The sequence below is a fragment of the Spodoptera frugiperda genome, chromosome 19, assembly GCF_023101765.2.
Source record: "Spodoptera frugiperda isolate SF20-4 chromosome 19, AGI-APGP_CSIRO_Sfru_2.0, whole genome shotgun sequence".
Taxonomy (NCBI): domain Eukaryota; kingdom Metazoa; phylum Arthropoda; class Insecta; order Lepidoptera; family Noctuidae; genus Spodoptera; species Spodoptera frugiperda.
Window position 1 is genome coordinate 2,439,567 of NC_064230.1, and position 23,565 is coordinate 2,463,131.

The 23,565-nt window shown below is 37.4% G+C and overlaps 1 protein-coding gene and 1 non-coding gene across 7 annotated transcripts in view; one reads left to right on the plus strand and one right to left on the minus strand.

Moving 5' to 3' along the window:
- The window catches only part of LOC118281136 (ATP-dependent RNA helicase abstrakt), a 209,380-nt gene that overhangs the window by 177,179 nt on the left and 8,636 nt on the right, over positions 1-23,565 (minus strand). For 2 of the 6 annotated variants that reach the window (XR_007706356.1, XR_007706355.1), the window contains exons 10-12: positions 23,294-23,484; positions 22,694-22,793; positions 21,951-22,157 (exon numbers count right to left, since the gene is read on the minus strand). Coding sequence is in view for 1 of the 6 variants with exons in the window: in XM_050700942.1 (XP_050556899.1) it covers positions 22,069-22,157; positions 22,694-22,793; positions 23,294-23,484 (380 nt within the window). In the remaining 5 variants the exon portion in view is untranslated. Of the gene's footprint in view, positions 1-21,321; positions 22,158-22,693; positions 22,794-23,293; positions 23,485-23,565 lie in introns of those variants that run through there. The other 4 variants (XR_007706352.1, XR_007706353.1, XR_007706354.1 and 1 more) reach the window with 4 other exon arrangements.
- Positions 5,167-19,027, plus strand: LOC118281179 (uncharacterized). The gene is made up of 7 exons (XR_007706358.1): positions 5,167-5,471; positions 8,045-8,152; positions 8,559-8,674; positions 10,474-10,536; positions 11,553-11,664; positions 12,651-12,777; positions 14,510-19,027. It is a non-coding gene; the product is annotated as an uncharacterized LOC118281179 (transcript).

Here is a 23,565-nt window from a genome sequence, read left to right on the forward strand (position 1 = left end):
AAAGTTACAATAAAATTGTAGTAGGTAAACGGTATTTAACAACAGGCTCCTTCTTATTACAAGACCCAACCAAAATGGGTCTTACAATTTTTGGGCCAATCCTTCGCTGGAAAAATGTGTTCAATGGTACCGTATTTTGAATTACCAGATAGTGCAAATTTTATGTAGCAAGAGGGCAAGAGGCTTTTTGTCCAATTACTGCTGCTGTCAAATATTGAACGACTAATGGTGTGGCACTAGCTAATTCCCTAAGGGACGGAAAACAAAAGGTTTACACTAGTATTTTATAAGCTACTAGCTACTTCCGCGCGGTTTCACCCGCTCTGCTTGGCTCCTATTGGTCATAGCGTTATGTTTTATAGCCTATAGCCTTCCTCGATAAATGCAGTATTCAAAACAAAAATAATTATTCAATTCGGACCAGTAGTTCCTGAGATTATCGCGTTCAAACAAACAAATCTTCAGCTTTATAATATTAGTAAATTAGTAATTAGTATAGATAAGCTGGTATACGAGCAGACGGATCACCTGACAGTAAGCAATTGCAACCACCAATGGACACCCAGGGGTAGGCAGTAGTGCATATTACGGCACGTAATGCCGCTATACAATGTACGCCTACTTTTCATCATTTGTATTATAAGTCCCACGTAATAGGGGGCGAACCTATTGCCATATACCGGGCACAATTCTAGACTCCGTGCTACTACTGAGAAATTTTCGAAAAACCGAATAAAACCCAGCAATTCTTTTCCCGACTCGAGCCCCTTGGCCCAGTAGTCGCATTTGCGACCAATAGACCAACGAGGCAGTCGTCGAGACGAGATTGTCCCTTTAATCGGTTCGACACCCGAGGAGAGGGCAAAGGGGAATTGGCAAATATGTTATACTCTGTTGGCCCTACACGGGTTTTTTTACGTTTGATGGGTCGACGTTTGGCCGCTATCTCGCCTGATGGTAAGTGATGATGCGGCCTACGATGGAGCACGTCTGCCCATAAGCAACCTATTCACTCGGGCTTTGAAGACACCCAGGTTATACCCTTCAATGTGTTCTAGCGATTTCAACTACTGCAGCATGAAGGCACAATATAAGTACAACTACGTACTTATAAACACAAATTGCCCGGGCACACAGGAAACTCTCAATCACGTAAATTGAGCCTCAGTTATTATCTTGTTAACATTGCAGCGCGTTCGATTACATTACAATGCACGCATAGAAATCTTGCGATAAGAGATTATTCCTTTGTGTACGGCCTGAGCTCGCCCGTCTGAATAACGATATTAACGATCCAGCAATAGGTAGATCCATAGGTGTAGCCAGGATTTAGTATCGGAAGGGGTTCAAGAAAGTAAAACGAACAAAACTTCCTTCATGAACATCCTTCATTCATGACAATACAGAGTGTAAGCGGAACGCTCCCAAACGTCGCAAACAGGTGATGGTAAAAAAGAATTCAATGTTTATTTTAAGTAATAATAGTTGTAATCTAATGCTGAATTTTAATATAGCATGAATAATACAAACACAAAAACGATTAAAATTATAAAAACATAAACAATTTGTGGCGTTTTTCGGGAGCGTTCCGCTTACACCCTGTATATATTAATATACCCAGTTACTATCTACTTAAGTTACGATAACTTAACTTTTCGGGGGAGTGGGTGGGTTTGAACTCCAACCCCCCCCTCCCGGCTACGCCTATGGGTAGATCACACTACAAATTAAATGAAGTAATGTCGTGGTGGCTTGGAGGTTTAAGACGCCTGCTTCTTATGAATGAGGGTGCAAGTTCTAAGAGTATTTAGACACCACTGACAAACGGTGAAGGAAAACATCGTTACAAAATCTGGACTTATAATTTTTTATTATATTATATGTTTGAAATCGCTAACCCGCATTGAGCAATTCTGATAATTAAGTAATGAGCAAACCTTCTCCATGTAAGAAGAGACCTTTGGTCGACAGTGGCTACTAATAAGCTGTTGATGTGGTGTTATTATAAATGAAATAGTCCCAACATTACTTTGTCCACTTCGGAAATCGTACAAAAATCGAACCTTTTTATAGGCATCATCCAATTACTTCTCCCGCCTTGCGAGGCGAGAGGGAGTGTCAGACTCTTACTGACTAAAAACCACAGCGTTCCTACATCCTGCTTTTCGAGGGTAAAATCATCCATTGACTTCTCCCCCTTGAGTGGGGCGAGAGGAAGTGTCAGACTCTTACTAATTAAAAACCACCCCGTTCTTTCTGCTTTGAGCTGGAGCCCCGGTAACCTACTACGTAGTCCGCAACTCCGACAAAAACCCAACCCGAAATCGGAATCCCTCGTTCGACAGTCGCACTTACGATCACTCGACACAACAAACGATTGTGTATAATAAAGAATACTCCAATGAAATATCAAGTTTTTATACCACGTTTAATACCACGAAGGTGGCAAGAAAGCACACGGCCCACCTGATGGTAAGTGGTTACCGTGGCCTATGAACGCTTATGCAACTCTTGGGGCATTACGTCGCACCCTTAGAATAATATTCCTAAAGAAATAAGAGAGCTATCTACTACGAAATTTAAAAGAAAGCTAAAAGACTGGCTTATTAAAAAGAGCTTCTATATGTACCCCAGAAGAATTTTTTAAGTACTTATAGAATATAATTTTATATGTATGTAGTAACTCTATACTTGAGTTTTCGCATGCCTACTGAAGGCGAAATGTGCTTAGCTACATCTACATAATAACTGTTACCACCTTTTTGTACCATATTTCGGAGAATAAAGATTTATTATTATTATTAGAATGAAAGTGACCGAATTTAAAAACTGCAAGTTGTGGGAAATGAGCTATAAAGTCTCAGAAAATTATAGTATTGAATACATTTTAGTATATCTCTTCCGTATTCCATGACATACGATTGATTTTTACTAGATTTATGGATTAGTTCTTTGGTTGTAGAGTATATTTTATAACGCCAGTTTATGATAAAATCGAATGTTACAGACATTTTGAGTTAGGTAAGTCACTTTCGGTGCGACATGCGCTTTTCCGACCCTTTAACTAACCTATTTACTTCCTTCTTGAAGTACCGCTTACCGCTTACTATCAGGTAACACGTCTGCTCGTTAACCCTACTCCATAAAAATCCTCCCTCATATTGCCACCTACTAGGAAAACCTCGGCAGGCAACTTTCTTTTATTTAATTTAAAATAGTAGGCAACGTCACGTCACACCTTTTATCCCCGAACGGGTAGGCAGAGGTGCATTACGGCACGTAATGCCAATTTCAGACTCCGTGCTACTACTGAGTAATTTTCGAAAAACGAAAAAAAGCCCAGTAATACTTTGCCTGACCCGGAAATTGAACCCGAGTCGAATCGAACCGAGAGAAGTTAAAATAGTAAGTATGTACAAATACCTATAAGCACAACACCGTTTGGGCACCTAAACCTATTTTGCGACGCCTATACATTCAGCATCGAAGGTATCTCACTAACAAGTAGGTGTTAAGTTAATGTACAAATCCTCAAACAGGAATATACTCCTTTTTTTTTGAGGGGGAAAATCATCTAATGACTTCTCCCGCCTTGAGCGACGCGAGAGGGAGTGTCAGACTCTTACTGACTAAAAATCACCCCGTTCCTACTCCTGCTTTTCGAGCCGGAGCCCCGGTAACCCGCTAGGTAGTCCGCAGCTCCGGAGAAATATCCCTCTACAAATTACAACCTGTTATTTTTCTATCAAAAATCAATGGATGAAATCATACGTCTAACATCTTTGCCTTACCTACATTGATAAAAAAAAACAAGGTCAGCATAGATTTATTGCTAAAAGTGAAAATCAATTCAATTATTCATGACCAAGACCTCTATTTAGCATAAAACGTCTAAACAGAATTCGAAGGATTTTTTGCCTAAACCATCGCATCAGATTCTCAGCTAAAAATCAAATACACGCATAAAATTATGGCCGTATCGATAAAACATATTAGGCACTACAATGTCACGCCTTGATTAAAAATTCTTTCAAAATATAACATTGACTATATTCAATTCAGTCTATATTTAGATGAAATGGATTGCGCAACATGCGGTGTGAAATGCGCGCGTAATAATCACGCGTCGCGACTCGTGTTGGTAAAATCAACCCATTGTATGTTTTGAGATTTGACTTGATTACAGTGACACAAAAAAGTCAGATAAAATGACAAATTAATGTCATGGATGATGGCATTGACATGTGACATAGGCAATCAGTGTCATCATGAAACAATAATGAGAAATGTTAAATAATAGCTTAAAGAAGAAATGCCTGAAATATCTGAAACTGAAAAAGTAGAAATCAATATTGCGTCGCGATCAATGGAATGGTACTTACGTAACATCCGGTGGGGCGTTGGCAAGCGTCGATATTGTCGATGGTGACCTTATTTCTGTTAGAGGCCCTAAAATAATATTTTAATACATAGAATGAGTTAATTTAATTATTTTAAGATTTATAATAATGAATTTTAATTTATATAAAATGCAGTTTTATCTCGTTTTATTTTTTTTCATCTTTCAACATAGCGTCTCATAGACAAACGACGACAAAGTCTTTATCATGTTGTTTATGGCGAATAATTGTAACGGGCAACATTGCGATTTAAGAATCGATTCTAAATTTCTATAACGATTAAAATAATAAAAGTAAATATAATTTAACTCATTTCGAACAGTTATAATGTTTAATTAGGTAAAAAGAAATTGACAAATTTTATTAGCATTAAAATAATCTTAAAAAAATAATATTGAAAATATCATCTTCAACACAATTTTAGGATTTGGAAATAAGTTTTTCAGTCTCAAATGTATAAGAAAAGTAATTTTGCACCTAAAAAATATTAAAATTATATTCTAATTGCTATTTGAAACTACATTTCCCACAATTTATTACCGCACGATATATTAGACATTTGTTTGTCATTTAAGTAAAACACAATTTGCTTAATTATAGTCATTACTTACGAATATCATTAAAAGGATGATGTTAACTTTACTATTTAACAATATTAATACACCAAATTACATTCGATTCTAAATTAAAAATCAATTAAAAAATTCATTCAGAATCGATATAAATAATCGAAGCCAACCAGTGTTGCCATTACGTTTTGGCGCCGAATTACATCACCATTTCATGGCACGCGTTTGACGCATTTGTTAAAATTTTCGACTTTTCGTGACAGCACGTCAATTTCGACATTTGATTGATAATTTTCTAAAGATCCATCAAATTAGTTTGTTTGAAAGTTGGTTTGGGCGCTAAATGTTATTATTTCGTTGTTTTAACTTTAATTCTATGATGTGAGTGTGTGGTATCCATTTTTGGTTGCGTGTATCTTTATCCCATAATGAGCGCTCTCAAGTGCGTGGTTGAAGGGTGCAATTTAGAATATGATGTAGTCTGCAGCTTCTCGTTCTACAAGTAAGTTTATTTGTGTGATTATTAGCTTAGAATTAAGTTTTATATAAACCTTTTGCAGTACGAAGTTTGTGTCTATGGTCGATAGGTATGACCTCGAAAAATTCACTAGCATAAAATAATTGTAAACACTATAAGGTTTATATGTATTTGAGTCAGTATTTTTCCATTGCAAGGTCTTATTTTGGCGGCAAAATCGTTCTTCGACACATATGCTATGTATAACCCATTTTACTTATGTTAAAATTAGCTTAAATTGGCATTTTAATACATTTTGGCTGTGAAAAATTTCATGTATAAACATTCATAATTATTCTTTGGTGGGGTTAAATCATGCAAGAAATGGTGTTTTTATAAGCAATCGTTGCTCACTTCAATATTTACTTATATATTAAGATTTAAGTACTACAAAATTGCCTGTTTATAGAAAAATGGTATTTTGTAAGCTAAATTAAGAGTGTTTAAAATCTTTCCCTTGTGGTATTTAATTGGTAATTAACAACTAATCATTAGCTAATGCCTATCAACTGGTTTTGTTATCAGTTTTTAACAATTAGCCCTCATTTTCCTTTATTATATTTACATAACACATATATACTACCTATTTACTATGTTATTATACTCCAAATGTATTTTTATGTACATAGAGAAAAATACCCAAAGACGACTCACTGACCAAAATATTAAAATTACTAACACAAAATAAATAAATCCAATTTGAATATGTGGTATTTTTACAAGTATTTAGGTTATTTTACATAACCTAATATTTTATAATGAGTGCTTTCTCTAAAAAGATAGGTAATTAATTTTGTGTGATTTCTCTGAAGTAATATTTTTTAATCATTAATATTAAAACTTCTGTGGTCTTTAAATAATAAATATTAGAGTAATGATAGCAACTAATGATAGATGTACCGAGAAGAGATTATTTAGCAAAACTCAAGTTACTAATATAATCACTGAGCCTATCTTATCCCTAAACTATTGTACATGGCGCCAAGAAACAAATACAAAGAGGAGATGTCATAACTGAATTTCTCTTTAACATAATGCGTGACACTTTACGGGGAGCGCGGGATGTTACAAACCACACCTCTCTCTATTTTCCATCTAGCGGTCCCATACTACAAACACGTTGCCAATTGTCCACATTTTAATGTGACACTTTCTGAGCGCTTATAACCTATCTACACCTTTTTATTTATAATATCATTGGACAGGGCCGATTTGTTTTGTCACAGTGCACAATCACATGGCAATTCCTCTTTTTCATTGCTTCATTCATGGTATTTATACCATAACTGGTGAAAGGTGTGTGCACCTCTGTCAACCCCTTTGTGGGATTGAAATTGCTATGTTAACTTGGAAATTACTAATTCTCTACCAAAAATAATAATACATTTTGATATTGATATTATATATAAATAAAAAAGATAGACTGTCTCATTGGTTGAGTGGTCGCAAATGTCACTGCTGGAGGGGTTTCAGGTTCAATTCCCGGGTCAGGCAAAGTATTACTGGTATTTTTTTCCATTTTGTTTGGTAGAAATCACTATCAGTGTTAAGACCTCCTTTGTGCCCATTATTGTAATTACTCATTCTTTTTTTATTAAAGGATTTTTTATTATTGTACCAATAAAGTTCTAATCATCTAAATATTAATCTATCTAACCTCCTTGTGACTAGTACAATATTATGATTTTGTCAAGCTACTTAGCTAGTTAGGAATAAAAGTCATGATAATACATTAGGAATTATTTGAAAGCCACTGTTAGTTACTATGATAAAAGGCATTGATTGATAGTGTAATCTATCACATATACATACATATATTAATTACCTATATAGTTATACATAATATAAATTATGGTACTATTAACAATATGTACTGATTATGATGTTTATTTTGTGTAACAGCTATAACTACAATTGTTTCATATACATTAATTTAATACTTGTTTTGTTAGTTTCACTTTTGTAGTGCTACAGTTTTTAGGCTGCTTTTCTACCAGAGATGTGCTATGCTACGTTGCTGTGGATGCGTTTGGCTTCCACCAATCATATCACTGAATCAGCTAAGCTATGTTTTTTCATATGAAAGGATGCAATTGCATACTATAGAAAGCTTCTCTAATATAGATACACCACATACTCGAGATATGCATGTTCTTCGCACAGCTACATGACTTAGTATCAGTGTATACACACACATAGTTTCACAATTTAGCTATTACATCTTCGTAGCATAGCTATACAGCACATCCCTGGTGGAAAAGCAGCCTGAAACCCAGTAATACCATGTATTGCGTTACTGGGGCTTCGGCTCCAAAAGCAGGAGTAGGAACGAGGTGGTTTTTAGTCAGTAACAGTCTGATACTCTTCTCCCTTCGCCCAACACGGAACCTCTTACCTCGCTCAAGGCGAGAGAAGACAGTAGATGATCCCTCTCCCCCAAAAGACCATAATCTACCCCTGTTCCAAATTTCATCTCAATCCCTTCAGCTGTTTTGACATGATTGAGTAACATACATACATACTTTCACAGTCTCTAATTCTGTAATTCTTGTCCACAGTGCCAACATATCGACGGACAATGAAGCCAAGCGGCAGGACTGGATCGAGGGTGCTATGCACGAGGAGAGCGAGTGCCTCTGGAGACATGTCAGCTTGCAATTATGCGGGTAAGTTCTACAACATTATACATTACAATTATTACATAATATATAGAGATGTGCTATGCTACGTTGCTGTGGATGCGTTTGGCTTCCACCAATCATATTCATTGGTTCACATAGCTTAGCACTTGTAGAAACGGAATCAGCTAAGCTATGTTTTTTTTTATGTGGAAAGATGTGTACTATGGATGGCTTTCCTACTATCGATACATCGCACACAAGAGCTGCGCTGATCAGTGAAAACGGTCACATAGTTTCACAGCTTAGCTATTACATCTTCATAGCTTAGATACATAGCACATCTGTGGTGGAAAAAGCACCCTTTGTTTGTACCTGAATTAAGCAATCAGACACCCTTAGACTTATTAGCAAGTATTTACCTGATTCTAATCCTTATTCCTTTCACACATAGGTATCATTTCGAGCTGGACAACCAGGGTCTCTGGATCGACTCCCCGATGCTACCGGAGTTGCTCACTCACCAGGAGAAGACCGCTCCAGTGATACAGTCGCCTAACGACAAGAAATGTAAGTTTTTACATATTATAAATATTGTTGTCAAAGTAATTTATTTCAAATAGACCAGGAAGGCACTTTTGAACGTCAAAGCAAATATAATAATATTAATAACGTCTGTCTGTCGGTCAGTCCTCTAGTTGCTCTATTTGCTCGTTCCAAAGTGTAGATTCCTATGGAGAAGAACGAGCAAGACACTCCATAGGTTACTCTTTTTCAATCAGATTTACAATACAATACTTGGTTACATTGTTTTATTCACGCTACTACGTTTAGGAGCAGAGGGCACGAGTAAGTGTTAATACGGTAGTTTCAACTAGTCAAATTCAAACGTTTATCGAAATGTCAAAAACGTTACTTTTCTATGAATTTTGTAGGAGATCGCAACTTATGATGTCATATTTTTTTTTGCGTCAAATAGCATACTTCTCGAAAATTAGCTAGAAAAATTTAATAAATAAGTATATCGTCAAATTATTGAATAAAAGTACGATTATTTTGGGATACTTTATGTTAATAATTTATATTCGACCTAGGAAACTACCCAATTTAGCCTAAAATTCCTAACCCCCAAAAGGCAACGCACTTGTAACGCCTCTGGTGTTTTAAGTGTCCATGGGCGTCGGCGATTGCTTACCATCAGGTGATACGTCTGTTCGTTTACCGGCTTATACCGAAATATGTTTCGCGTTGGTTACAAAAATAACTGGGCTTAAACATATTTTGTTACGTAACAAATAAAGCGGTAGGCACACTACCCCTGCCTCACCCCTAATAGCCATCTAAGGTGCGGCCAACTATGTAGTTCAGCGCGCAATATAACAGATAGTTTATAAAGAAAAATACATTCTTAATTCTGGTACATAGCGGCTTTAGACATTTTGAAACACCGGAGCTGCGAACTACCTAGCTGGTTTACCGGGGCTGCGGCTCGAAAAGCAGGAGTAGGAACGGGGTGGTTTTTAGTCTTTTTCTAGCAATTGTCCCAATTCCCAAAAAAACCCTTAAATTCCTAACCCCCAATAAGCCGGCAACGCACTTGTAACGCCTCTGGTGTTTCAAGTGTCCATGGGCGGCGGCGATTGCTTATCAGGTGATACGTCTGCTCGTTTACCGGCTTATACCATAAAATAGGCGGTAGAAGTCATTGGATGAAACGTTTTGAAACAAGCCCGTGGTATCTCGGTCGATCAATAGTTAGGTATATTATTTTAGTTGCATTTGGGAAACGCTGCTCTAGGGTGCTTTTCCACCAGAAAAGTGCTATGTAGACATGCTACGAAGATGTAATCGCTAACCTATGAAACTGTGTGACCTGCACGAGAAAGATATGCGGCTCGAGTATACGATGTATTGATAGTAGGGAAACCATCCATATCCCACATCCATTGCACACATCCGTAGCACGCATCTTTCTATATACAAAACAAAGCTTAGCAGAGTCCGTTTTCACTAGTTCTTGATTACTTGACTTGATTTCTATGTGTACCAATGAATATGATTGGTGGACACCAAACGCATAAAATATAGCATAAGCAAAGTTACTCATTAACAGTTTTCACAAAAGAAGGATATTTTTCATTTATGCTGTATGTATGTTTGTCGGCGATAAGCTCGCGAATACCTGAACAGATGTTGATGCGGGTTTCAAAAAAGTGTTACACGTAAGAGCAGGTATTAATCGACTCCAAAAAAAGGATTTTGAATGGTTCGTTTTTATTTAACTATCATTTAGTTAGGAGGTATTTAGTTAGTCGGATATATTAAAAAAATAAAGAAAACTATAGTTTCCTATTTCTGCTCTATTGCAGACGCAGACAAAGGGCCAAGTTATCAAAATCTATTCGAAAGATTCGTTGGGGAACATCGCAGAGGTACTAGTCTCTAATTTTTAAGTAATCTGCTCTGCTCCTAACTTACATAGCGTGATTATACATAGCCTTACTAGCGGTTTCATCCACTCTGCTCGGCTCCTATTGGTTATAAAATGATGTTTTATAGCCTATAGTCTTCATCGATAAATGCAATACCCAACACAAAAAGAATTATTCAAATCGGACCAGTAGTTTCGGAGATTAGCGCGTTCAACAAACAAAGAAACAAACTCTTCAGCTTTATAATATTATATTAGTATAGATATATGTTTACTGTTTAGGGAACAGAGAGTAAAGTTCCCTACGGGTGTTACCACACCAATGGAGCGATGGTCGATCGATGGTAGAATGGATTGGTCGATGTCGATCGACAGATTCCAGCTGGAATATAATAAATCTACCGACCGCTGCCATCGACCGACAGTCGACCGATTCATAAGTCAACCGGTATCCGTCGATCAATAGCTACCATACCAATCGATCAATGTCGATCGATGCCATCGATGGATTATCGATGGTAACACCCAAAGAAAAGGAGGATCCTCCGACCTCCTCAAAAAGCCGTCAGACCACTGCAGATGGGGCCGTTTAGGGCTGATGCCTAATTCGAAGCTGCGGACTACCTAGCGGGTTTACTGGGGATCCGGTTTGAAAAGCAAAAGTAGGAACGGGGTAGATTTTGTCAGTAAAAGTCTCACACTCGCTCTCGCATCGTCCAAAGCAAGAGAAATCATTAGATGATTTTCCCGCCTTAAAAAAAGGAATAAGAGAGGACTTCCCCCAAATTCCCAAGGGAACGGGAGAAACGGAGATAACCTATATGTGCGTACGAAATCGCTGATAGAAGCTACATATGTAGTATGAATTATATAGGGTGACTAATAAATTAGTGAACGATATTTAAACACGTGATTGTACTCATGATTACAAACAACTTTCCCGAAGAAACTTTTTTGTTCATACGCTTATGGTAGTATATAATATAAAACTAAATATGTATGTCTGTTTGTCCGCAGTGGCTGAAATAATTCGCATGGAGCACAATTACAGCGTGGAGCCCGTCAAGGAAGACCCGGAGAGCGTCTCCAGACTGAACGTCAGACAATTAGTTGATACCCTGGGTTATCTGTGAGTATTTATTTTATTTATTTTACACTTTATGTACAATCATACAAAGGTGGACTTAATGCCAATTTGGCATTCTCTACCATTCAACCAGAAATTGTGTGTGTGTGTGTGTGTGTGTGTGTGTGTGTGTGTGTGTGTGTGTGTGTGTGTGTGTGTGTGTGTGTGTGTGTGTGTGTGTGTGTGTGTGTGTGTGTGTGTGTGTGTGTGTGTGATGAGCGAGATAGTTGCCTTCCGAGTTCCCTTATTACAGAGTAGAGGTGGTGAAGAGAAATGTATTCTAATCTGCCGTTACTATACGACAATACAATCATTTGACTTGTATTTTTTACTTTCCAAATTTTCTTTACACCAATAAATAATCAAAACCAACGCTTCAGCACGAATCGGCCGCCTTGATCGGAGTCATACCTCGGCCTCACAGTAAACCGACGTGAAGCAACGCTTTCGTTGTGTGAGTGAGGTTACCGGAGACCCAATAAACCCCCTTCCGAATCTTCCCAATTCCCCAACAACCCTTAAATTACTAACCCTCAAAAGGACGGCAATACACTTGTAATGCCTCTGGTGTTTCGGGTGTTCATGGGCGGCGGCGATTGCTTACCATCAGGTGATCCGTCTGCTCGTTTACCGGCTTATACCATAAAACAAAAACTCAGCCTACTGTGTCATGCGTGACGTTGCCACGTATGCGCTCACTGCTCATTATGAAGACTCCCTCTGTGACTCGAAACTAGCCGATCGTTTCTCAATATATTGTCGTTTTTAGGTTAATTTAAATAAGTTTTTAAACTGACACGGTCACTAACACTATTATTAGAACTTATAACGGGATATTTACCATGTTTATTCATTTTATCGAGTTTCCGATATTTCGGCACTGTTGCAAGCGCCATGTTCACGGATTAACTCTAAATTTAGAAATCTAAAGATCTCTAAATTTAGAGATCTAAAGTTAAATAAATAACCCTTGTTTCTCCCAAACCCAGATCTCTGAAGAACCTGCAACGCAAGCAGCTGTGGGTGGTGAAGGTGGAGACGGACAAGGCGGAGGCGTCCATCACCCAGTCGGAACAGGTCATCACCAAGATGCCTGATCCGCGCCAGATTATTGAGGTGATTACTAGTTTTTTATAAACCCGGCAACTGCCTCTCTACTTATACGGTCCATTGTAGGATTTCAAATCTCATTGCTTATGGGCAGACGTGCTCCACCGTAGGCCGCATCATCATTTACCATCAGGCGAGATAGCGGCCAAACGTCCGCCCATTTAACATAAAAAAGCCTTTTGTGATTAGCCAAATTTAAGTTTAGAAACTTATGTAACGGATTTAGTAATGTTTGGTTATGATGATAAAGTATTTTTTTTTATTAGACATAGATATCAGAGCTTTGCTTCGCTACAACTAGGTTGGGACAAGTGCAGGTATGTTTTGTTTTAAAGAAAACCTTACGTCGCACTAGCATTTTCTCCTGTCGTGGGTGCGTTTACAAACATACAAGTACACATGAGACCTAGACCCGAAACAACTATTTGTGGATTACACAAAGAGTTGCTCCGTGCGGGAATCGAACCCGCTACACGTTGCGCGGTTGCCCAGGCACCGCACCGATCGTGCAGTTAAAATTATACCAAGTTATAACACGACCTAACTGATAACTGTACGTTAGTACGAGTTTGCTTTACATTTAAAGTAATCGATTTTGGTTGCTTCGGCCCGGCCAATCAGAGCGCTGAACGCACTCTCGGATCGAGCAGGAATAAGTACAGTGTGGTTTTTAGTCAGTAACGGCCTTACTTATAAAAATCCACTAATCAACAGCTAAGCAACTAATTAACTAATAACTCATTAACTCCTTAATTATCAATTAACTATTTCTTACTTATAAACACTGTTTACACGTCACTTAACTAAGCAATGGTTAATTAACGTTTTTATTTTAATATGGGTGCAATCTATTGCACCGGTAATGACCGAGGAAAACCCCAAATTTTTCAAATATCCGAATAGTTTCAGTCTCTTCTCTTAAATTTGAAGGCATTTTAATATAAATGGAACTTTTCGAAGCCAATGCAATAGCAACTCTTTTAGCAGTTCTTGATAAAGTCTGTTGGCTCATGCCATGAATTTCCGCACAGTCTTTTTGAATCTCATGGCGGCCCCGGCTATCCATGGACAAATTGTTTCTTAAGATATTTATTTTTTACCATATTTCCTTTACTGAATCTGTAGCGATGCTTGAAGTCGCATTCACTCGATTCCTCCATTGGGTTCGATCTTGAATTATATATTTTTACTCTCCTTCTTGAACCAATATTCCTGAAATTTCTTATTTCTTCTATCTCGTCACGGTATGTGCGTAATTCATTATCGTCGTCAAATATATCCATTTTTTAATATTTATCCACTTCACTTTCCTAAGTAGCGGAACAAAGCTCAGCAAACAGAACTCAATTCAATGCGAAGTTTGCATGTGGTGTTATTGTTGAGAGCCCCGTGCGTATACCACAGCTGTGACTTTTACGAATTTCGGACGCCATTTTGGTAATTAAGATCTTTAAACAAGGGTTCGACACTGATTAAGTTGACAGCTATTTAAGCAGTCGCTAAGACATTAGTTAGCGTTAATCATCGTTTATGAGTTAAAATATTTTTTAATAGGTAGTTTAACTGTGTCTTAACTTTAGTGATCGTTTATAAGTAAGGCCGTAAGAGTCTGATATGATGTTGCCTCGCCTAAGGCGGGAGAAGACATTAGATGATTTTCCCCCTCAGAAAAAACCTTATTCAATATTATTCATAATCTATTTTAAAATTAATTATAATAACCTCCTTTCCCCCACAGATAATCCCACAATCGTCAACATCGACCTCAGCTGAACCGGAGGCCCAGAACTCAGAAGTTCTACAAATCATGGACGATAACACCATTTCAGACAACTTCATATACGAGATAGCTGAAGAACAGGAGATTACCATGGAAGAAGTCAAGGAAATACCAGCCACCTCATCGGAGAACCCTGAATGGACCGTCAACATACTCCCCGATGACACCAAACCAAAGTATGCTTACATAAAACACTGTTCTTCGGGCAAGAAGAAACGTCACTTTCACAGCGGACATGAATGAAATCACACTACAAGGTGATTTTGAGAACTATTATATATTACCAGATGTGGATCCCTCGGTCGGTGTTGAAATAACTACTAGTTATGAACCGGAAAACTATATTGTTGAGGAATATCAGCACCTGGTACTCGATGAGAGACCGAAGAAAAGGGCTAATAAGGATGATTCTGGTAGAAAAAAGAAGAAGAGGCTCTCAAACCCTCCTGTGAAAGAGGAACCCACTGATTGGGTCATTGAAAACAACATAGTTTACGAGCAAGATGAAGACTTTGACGATCCCAAGAAAGTAGCTTCACGTGTAAGAAGAAAAAATAAAAAGTACCTCGGGTATGACTTTGTTACTTAATTATCTTCTTTGAACAAGGCATTTGACTTTGGATTTTCTGTTATTAGGGCTTGTTGGCTGGTCAGACTTTGTTTTAGAGCTAAGTTTTTAGATTTTCTAGGTATATTAGTCAATAATTATTATCTTATATTCAGTCGACTCGTTTAGAAGTGATGCTGGACTATGAGCCTCCTCTACATAAGAGTGTTACCACACCAATCGAGCGATCGTCGATCGATGGTAGAATGGATTAGTCGACGTCGATCGATAGTTTCTACAACACCAATCGATCGATAGCCGATAGATTCAATATGTCGATGGTGGAATGGATTAGTCGACGTCGATCGATAGTTTCTACCACACCAATCGATCGATAGCCGATAGATTCATTGAAATAAATGCTTTGAATTTTCACATTTTTGGAGCTAAAATTAAGTTTGACTAGTCAAATCTACTATAGGATGTCATTTAACTGACTAAACATGATTTTAATTATGATTCTGATATATAAATTAACTTTTTTTGTCTAGTATCCATCTATAAATGTTTTTAAAGATCGATTTTTCGTAATTTCTCTATAACATCTATGAGTATGGAATTAAAGACTCTGTTCTTTTAAAATGGCTTAGAGAAAATGCATTTTGGTAAAACGAAATGGACTTCATATTAAAATAAAACTAGAATAAAATGCTTAGACGGGAATTGAATCCATTTTCAATGCAATATCTCAGGTTTCGACCCCTGTCTTACGCCCGAATACTGAAACGCTACTCAATTTTAAGTTGTACTTAAATATCGTGCTGTCTCTGTCATTGTATAAAGAATTGATAGGGACAGAACTACATTTGAGGGCGTCTTAAAATTGAGTAGCGTTTGAGTATTCGGGCATTAGTCTAGTTATTTTAGTTCCTAGCTAAAACTAAAAGAGCAAATATATCTTCAAACTAAAATCATGTTTAGTACAAATCATTATATTCACGTAATCTTGAAATACGATAAAAAAAAATATTGAACTTCATTTAAGATCTCATATTGCAAAGAAAATATTGACACATAATTAAAATAATCGGATCATTAGTTAATTTGTTATTAAATTAATAATGCTATTATCATGACAGACTCACCCCCTATTACATGGGACTTATAACACATAAATGGTGAAAAGTGGGTGTTACATTGCATAGCTGCACCTCTGCCTACCCCTTCGGGGTTTAAAAAGCATGATGCTACACTTATTACTCCAAATAAAGAAATAAATTTCGAAAAAATCATGCAATCATGAATTTTGTCGATGATATCTCTTTAAGAATCCGGACTCAAACGGGGTAGACTAAATAGATCCGTGTAGAAATTTGTATTTATAGTTTAAAATGTAAGTTACATGTCACATAGCTTGCTACGCGCAGTAGTTACAGCTGTGTACAGTCTGTCACTCTCTCAGTCAACGGTAACTGACAATTCTTATGTAAGGTGTTCTAAAAGTATCTGCCACGGCTTTAATGGGAGGTAGTGTTGTTTGAAGATTACAATTTGTGAATATAAATGATTAATTATGAGTATTTTTTTTTCTTACTCAAAATCTATGTATGAGTTTGTTATGAAAGAGCTATCTCTTTCACTGTCTCTGTTGATAGCAATTGTTTTCATTGACGAAGCGACGCATCGTGTGTATTTGTGAACCACTTTATGCAGAGTAGAGTCAATGTTTATTTAACTTCTTTATGTTCTCAAATTGAATTAACTGGTCCGGGGTACGAAATTTCTTCACTATTGTAATCTTCAAACACAACACTACCTCCCATTAAAGCCGTGGCAGATACTTTTAGAACAATTTATATAATTTTGTATAAAAATTAGTTTGAAATGTACTTTATGTAATTGTATTGGTAGATTTTATAACATTATAATTATAGGTTTTGAAATATCCTATAATCTTTAAAAAAAACTCTTCTTGTAAAATAACATTAAGAAAATTACTCATTTGATTTTGAACGCCCAAATATCGGGTGTCCATTGGCGATCGATTGCTTACCATCAGGTGATCCGTCTGCTCGTTTACCGACATATAGGGTGACTGGTAATTAGTGAACGATATTTAAACACGTGATTGTACTCATGATTACAAACAACTTTCCCGAAGAAACTTTTTTCGTATACTCATTAGTTTTATTTTTATCACAATAACAAAACAAGAAAATTTCGCGCGCGTGCTTTCGTATGATCAGCTGTTAGCAGACGCTATTTTAGAACTTTACGTGCGCGTGCTAATGAATTTTTGTTATCGTCATAAAAATAAAACTAACGAGTATACAAAACAAGTTTCTTCGGGAAAGTTGTTTGTAATCATGAGTACAATCACGTGTTTAAATATCGTTCACTAATTACCAGTCACCAACAAAAAGTAGTTGTCTTAATGTTATTTTTAAAGCAAGATTTTTTTGAAAATTTTCAAAGTCAAATGCCTTGGTTTTAGCGTTAAGATTTTGTTTATATTTTATTCATATTATTATTACTACCTATATTAAATAAATAGTTAGCTTCGTTTTTTGGTTTAACATTTTAACTGAAAAATTGATATTTGAATGTGTTTTTTTACAAAACAACGAGTCTAGTTACAAGGCCCTTGAAAAGGCTGGCAACGCACTAGTAACGCCTTTAGTGTTTTGGGTGTAAATAAGCGGTGCTGATTGCTTACCATCTATAGCGTTAGTATGAGTTTGCTTTATGTTACGAAAATGAAACGAAAGCGCGTTCGGCGCGAATGAAGCAACTAATCAGAGCGCCGAACGCGCTCTCGTTCAATGTAAAGCAAATTCGTACTAAGGGTTTCATTTACGGGTCGGGCAAAGTATTGCTGAGCGATTTTCGGTTTTTCGAAAATTTCTCAGTAGTAGCACGGAGTCCGGAATTGTGCCCAGTATATGGCAATAGGCTCACCCTCTATTACATGGGACTTATAACACAAATGGTGAAAAGTGGGTGTACATTGTATATCGGCATTACGTGCCGTGATGTGCACCTCTGCCTACCCCTTCGGGGATAAAAGGCGTGACTAAAGAATATGTCAAATATCAATTTTTAAGTTAAATGCCTAACTAAATATTATGTATTATAATATCTAATATTGTGATGAAATATTAAAGGAGTAGTAAACTTAAAGAAAGAGAAAAAATAACAAAAAAATCACATTTTATTCATTTTCATGTATATTTGTTTGAATTTATTGTTGGTTGGGTTAAAAAACTATTTGCTTTTTATCTTTAACATATAATATATCTTGTCTGTAGTTCCTAGGTTATTATTGAAAATTTAGGTTTTATTCTATACTTCATACTGCCGCAAACATTGTTTTCTCACCTTTTAAACCTTCCCTGGACTTTCACAAATAATTCAAGACCAAAATTTGCCAAATTGGTCCAACCGTTCTCGAGTTTTAGCGAGACTAACGAACAGCAATTGATTTTTATTAGTTATACCGTGATACCACGGCCTCACAGAAAACCGACGTGAAACAATGCTTGCGTTGTGTGAGTGAGGTTACCGGAGGCCTAATTACCCGCCTTCCCAATCCCCGATTCCCCAACCGTTAAATTCCTAACCCCCAAAAGGCCGGCAACGCACTTGTAACGCCTCTGGTGTTTCAAGTGTCCATGGGCGGCGGCGATTGCTTACCATCAGGTGATCTATCTACCCCTTCTAGGGATAAAAGGCATGATGCACTTTATATTATTATATTGAATATTACTGTTTTAATTTTCAAAATATTATTTTAAAAAGTTGTGTCAAATATTTTTTTAACCCAACATTTTAGTTTGATCATTAGCCTAGTAGAGTATCATGGATTATTTGTATCGTTGTAAGTACTATGAAGCAGTGTTTTAAATAAATACATTTCTTTTTAAAAACAAGGGTTTTTTATTTATCGATTGGTTTTGTTGTGTGAAAATTTTACCCTATACAGAATGGAGATCATTCATATGATTTAAATGAAACTACAAGTATTACTCGTCCACAGAAGCATAATACAACTAAATATTTCAACGAACACCAAAAATTAACAAAATTGAATTAATCAAACAAAATAAATGAATGAATCAAGTAGGTTCATGTTCCTTGACCACAGAAGAGCTGTAGGTGGCTTATGTTGTAGGTTGTCTAGAAATGATACGGACATACGGCGCGGCTGTTATAATGCCGTATTTGTAAAGAGTGTCGAAATTAACTCATTGACAATAATGCGTTCATTTTTCGTTCATACATATTTGTTATCATCTTGGCTAATTAAATCAGGCCATAAGAGGTCTCCCCAAACGCTATGTAATCCGCTTTCAATTTTCTTTACCGCCTCTATTTTTTTAAGTCAGGTAATATGCCCAAATCCTGCTGAGTGTCAAAAATGCTATGCTGAAAACCGCATCCAAATCGCTGTAGCCAAGGGTTCTCACCTCCTTACACCAGAGGCGTAGCTAGCGCCGTATCTACCGTATCAATCATACGGGGCCCTGGGCTACAGGGGCAAGCTAAAAGTAAAATCTTCCTTCCCTTTTCGCGTAAAGCATGCGTTCCCCCTAACCGATTTTTTATACGGAGCCCCGCCAAGACATGCTAAGCCACATACACCCTCCGTAGAAACAGAGGGATAGGATGGGAGTGACCTTGGGGTAAGTAAACTAACTTAAAAACATCTGACAATGTTGATAAATACTAATAGTCCGCACAATCTAAGAAGTCAACTCTGATAGTTGTTATGTAGTGAGAGGTAAATAAGATCGGTTGCTGTTTATGACCGACTCCTAAGGGCACTTACTGCCGGCGTGACACCCAAAAAGTACAATAAAGCCTCGTATTCATGGTAAACATTTTGCTTAGCAACAGTTGATCAACGTTGTTGATGAATAGCGAGAATGCTGCTGGAAACTTTGTTTAAACTAATATAAACTGATGTTTTCGCTCGCCGGGCGTCAACTCTGCAACACAAGTGTTGCCCGCAACATGTTTATGCAACCATGTTGCTAAACAAAATGTTTACCATGAATACAAGGCTTAGGTATAGCATAGCAACCTGCGCCATCGTGGCATCAAAATAAAGTAAAATAATTCTCATAAACTCATTGAAATAAAATTCAAAATAACTAGTATTAAAATCCTTGTGAAGACACGCCGTGCCGTGCATTGAAATAAGATTCAAAATAACTTAATTATACCTAATGCGCTCTAAGAAGGTGCGGCTGACAGATTCAGTAACGTTTCGTATCACTCTTGAAAGTTGCTGCGATTTAAAAATTATGCCTTAATATTTTAGCTGTATCACATTCGTATTATGTTAAATCATTCGGATGCGTAGTTAATTAAATTAAAACCAACCGGAATGTTCTAGTATTCAATTAAAATCTAATGAAATGAAAAATAAAGTAAAGTGTTATGCGTATAACGTAAAGCCATAGTCGTGTTTAGTGATGGGATGTACGGCTACGATGGATAGGTAGTCGATGTTTTTTAGAATAAAAAACGAAAATCGTGCGTCGTTCAATTATCATTCTTAAAAAACCTTTAATTATGTGGGTAACTCCACTGTAGACGCGGCTCTCTCTGCCCAAACCACAGTGACATTATCTAAGCAGAAATATGTAGTAGGCATTTTTCTAGACATTTCCGGCGCCATTGATAATGCGTGGTGGTACTTAATCTAACATATACAAACTAATATATCCTTGTTTTCTTCACGGTTCTGTAAAACTGAAACTCTGAAACACCTCAGGGCTCGGTCATAAAATATTTATTTTGACAAGTATATACACGTAGTTAGACTGCACAACTAAATAACACACACATTTAATAAAAAAATTCAAGAGAATTAAATGTATGCTGCGAGTATCGATAGCGATAAAAAAAGATTTTTCTAATGTCCATCCCTAAAGAGAGACGTCAACGTCATACTGGCATCTGTCAGCCGCACCTTCTTAGAGCGCATTAGGTATAGTGTAAGACTCTTTTGCCATGACACGTGCTGTGCTGGCAGTAGCGCCGGCCCTTAGTCATATCGAGTAAAAATAATTACAGTTTGTAATCACTGGATTAGAAAATATAATAATATCTCAAAAACTTTAGCAATAGCGTGAGACATCGTTGAGCATTGACGAATCAATGACATCAAGACAAAAAGGATTTTGTTAATTATTCAAAAGAAATAAAACATACTACGTACTTAAAAATATCATTTATTTACATTTTAAAATCACAACTTAATAATTAATTTGTCAATACACCACATGAGCTGCTGTTTACATGTGAACATTAGCTCATGACGATACCTAAGTACGTGTGTCGCCTGGACAGTCACCGCTACCATCAGTTGACTGGACAATCTCTTTACATGAGCTGCTGTTTACATGTGAACATTAGCTCATGACGATACCTAAGTACGTGTGTCGCCTGGACAGTCACCGCTACCATCAGTTGACTGGACAATCTCTTTACATGAGCTGCTGTTTACATGTGAACATTAGCTCACGACGATACCTAAGTACGTGTGTCGCCTGGACAGTCACCGCTACCATCAGTTGACTGGACAATCTCTTTACATGAGCTGCTGTTTACATGTGAACATTAGCTCATGACGATACCTAAGTACGTGTGTCGCCTGGACAGTCACCGCTACCATCAGTTGACTGGACAATCTCTTTACATAAGCCGCTGTTTACATGTGAACATTAGCTCATGACGATACCTAAGTACGTGTGTCGCCTGGACAGTCACCGCTACCATCAGTTGACTGGACAATCTCTTTACATGAGCTGCTGTTTACATGTGAACATTAGCTCATGACGATACCTAAGTACGTGTGTCGCCTGGACAGTCACCGCTACCATCAGTTGACTGGACAATCTCTTTACATGAGCTGCTGTTTACATGTGAACATTAGCTCATGAGGTTTACAAGTATTTTAATATTAATAGTCAGCGGCAGTATTGGCCAGATAGTCTCGTCTCCCGATGTTCGAAGCTTGTTTGTTTTGTACAGCCTCCAATTTCGGACATTCTGTAAAAAAAACAAAGTTGAAAGTAATTGCTTCGTTGCCCTACTCTAGTATTTTCTCCCGTGTCGTGGGTGCGTATACAAACATACAAGTTCATACACATGCCACCCAGATCCGGAACAGTTTGTGGAAATCTGCTCTTATCAATTCTTTCTACATGATATAAGTAGGGCCAGCTCGACCGGAGTGATACCACGACCTCACCGAAAACCGACGTGAAACAATGCTTGCGTTGTGTGAGTGAGGTTACCGGAGGCCCAATTACTCCCCTTCCTAATCTTCTCAATCCCCAATTTCCCAACAACACTTAAATTCCTAATCCCCAAAAGGCCGGCAATGAACTTGTAACGCCTCTAGTGTTTCAAGTGTCCATGGGCGGCGATTGCTTACCATCAGGTGATCCGTCTGCTCGTTTGCAACCCAAAAGGCCAACACTTGTAACGCCTCTGGTGTTTCAAGTGTCCATTCGTGTGTCCGTAGGCGTCGATTGCTTACCATCAGGTAATCGCTTGCAAAATGACTATAAAAAGGTGTATACCTGTAATTCTGTGTCCCAGACCGCCACAGTATGAACATCCCTGTCCATCGGGCACGGGCACGTCTGGCTCGCCTATCATATCTAGCAGGAACGATGGTACCTGTAACAATACATATTTTTTAAGAATTTTTCTTAATCCCCACACTTGGCTAAAGCGAAAAATTGTTTTACAATTTTGTCTGTCTGTTTGTTCTTGCTAATCTCTGAAATGGCTGGATTGATTTTGACGGAATTTTACTTTACATTACATACTTTTATTGGCAGGTAGCTGATATACTAAGAAGAAACTATGGCTAATTTTATTTTAGAAAATAAATTCAGTCTGTAATCCACACGAGCAAAGCTGCGGACATCAGCTAGTATCATAAAATATAAAACAATAGTTAATCTACAGTGGCAGATTTCAAAGCTTTTACCAAGGGTGGGGATTAACACATTGAACGCCGTGGTGGTCACCGGTGACCGACGTTAGCGGAGGATTTGCCTTCAACAGTTTTCTATTGGCAGTCAAAGACTTAAGAACCACTAATCCCCACACTTGGCAAAAACTTTAAAAAATCGCAATATCAACCAGAAATACAAAGCTAACTATATGCTTACCTTCTGTTGAGCTTCTCTCAACAAATGCGCCAAGTCTCTCAAAACGCTATCATCAGCCGCCCTGCCTAGTAATGTGGTAGCTACGCCTTCGCCCCCGGCTCTGCCCGTACGTCCGATGCGATGCACGTAGTTCTCTATGTCTTCGGGCATATCGTAGTTTATAACGTGTTGTATGTTGGCGAAGTCGAGACCTGTACGAAAAATAAATGTTAATTTAATATGTATGTATGTGCATTTTTTATGCTGACAGACATATTAGACATATATTTAAT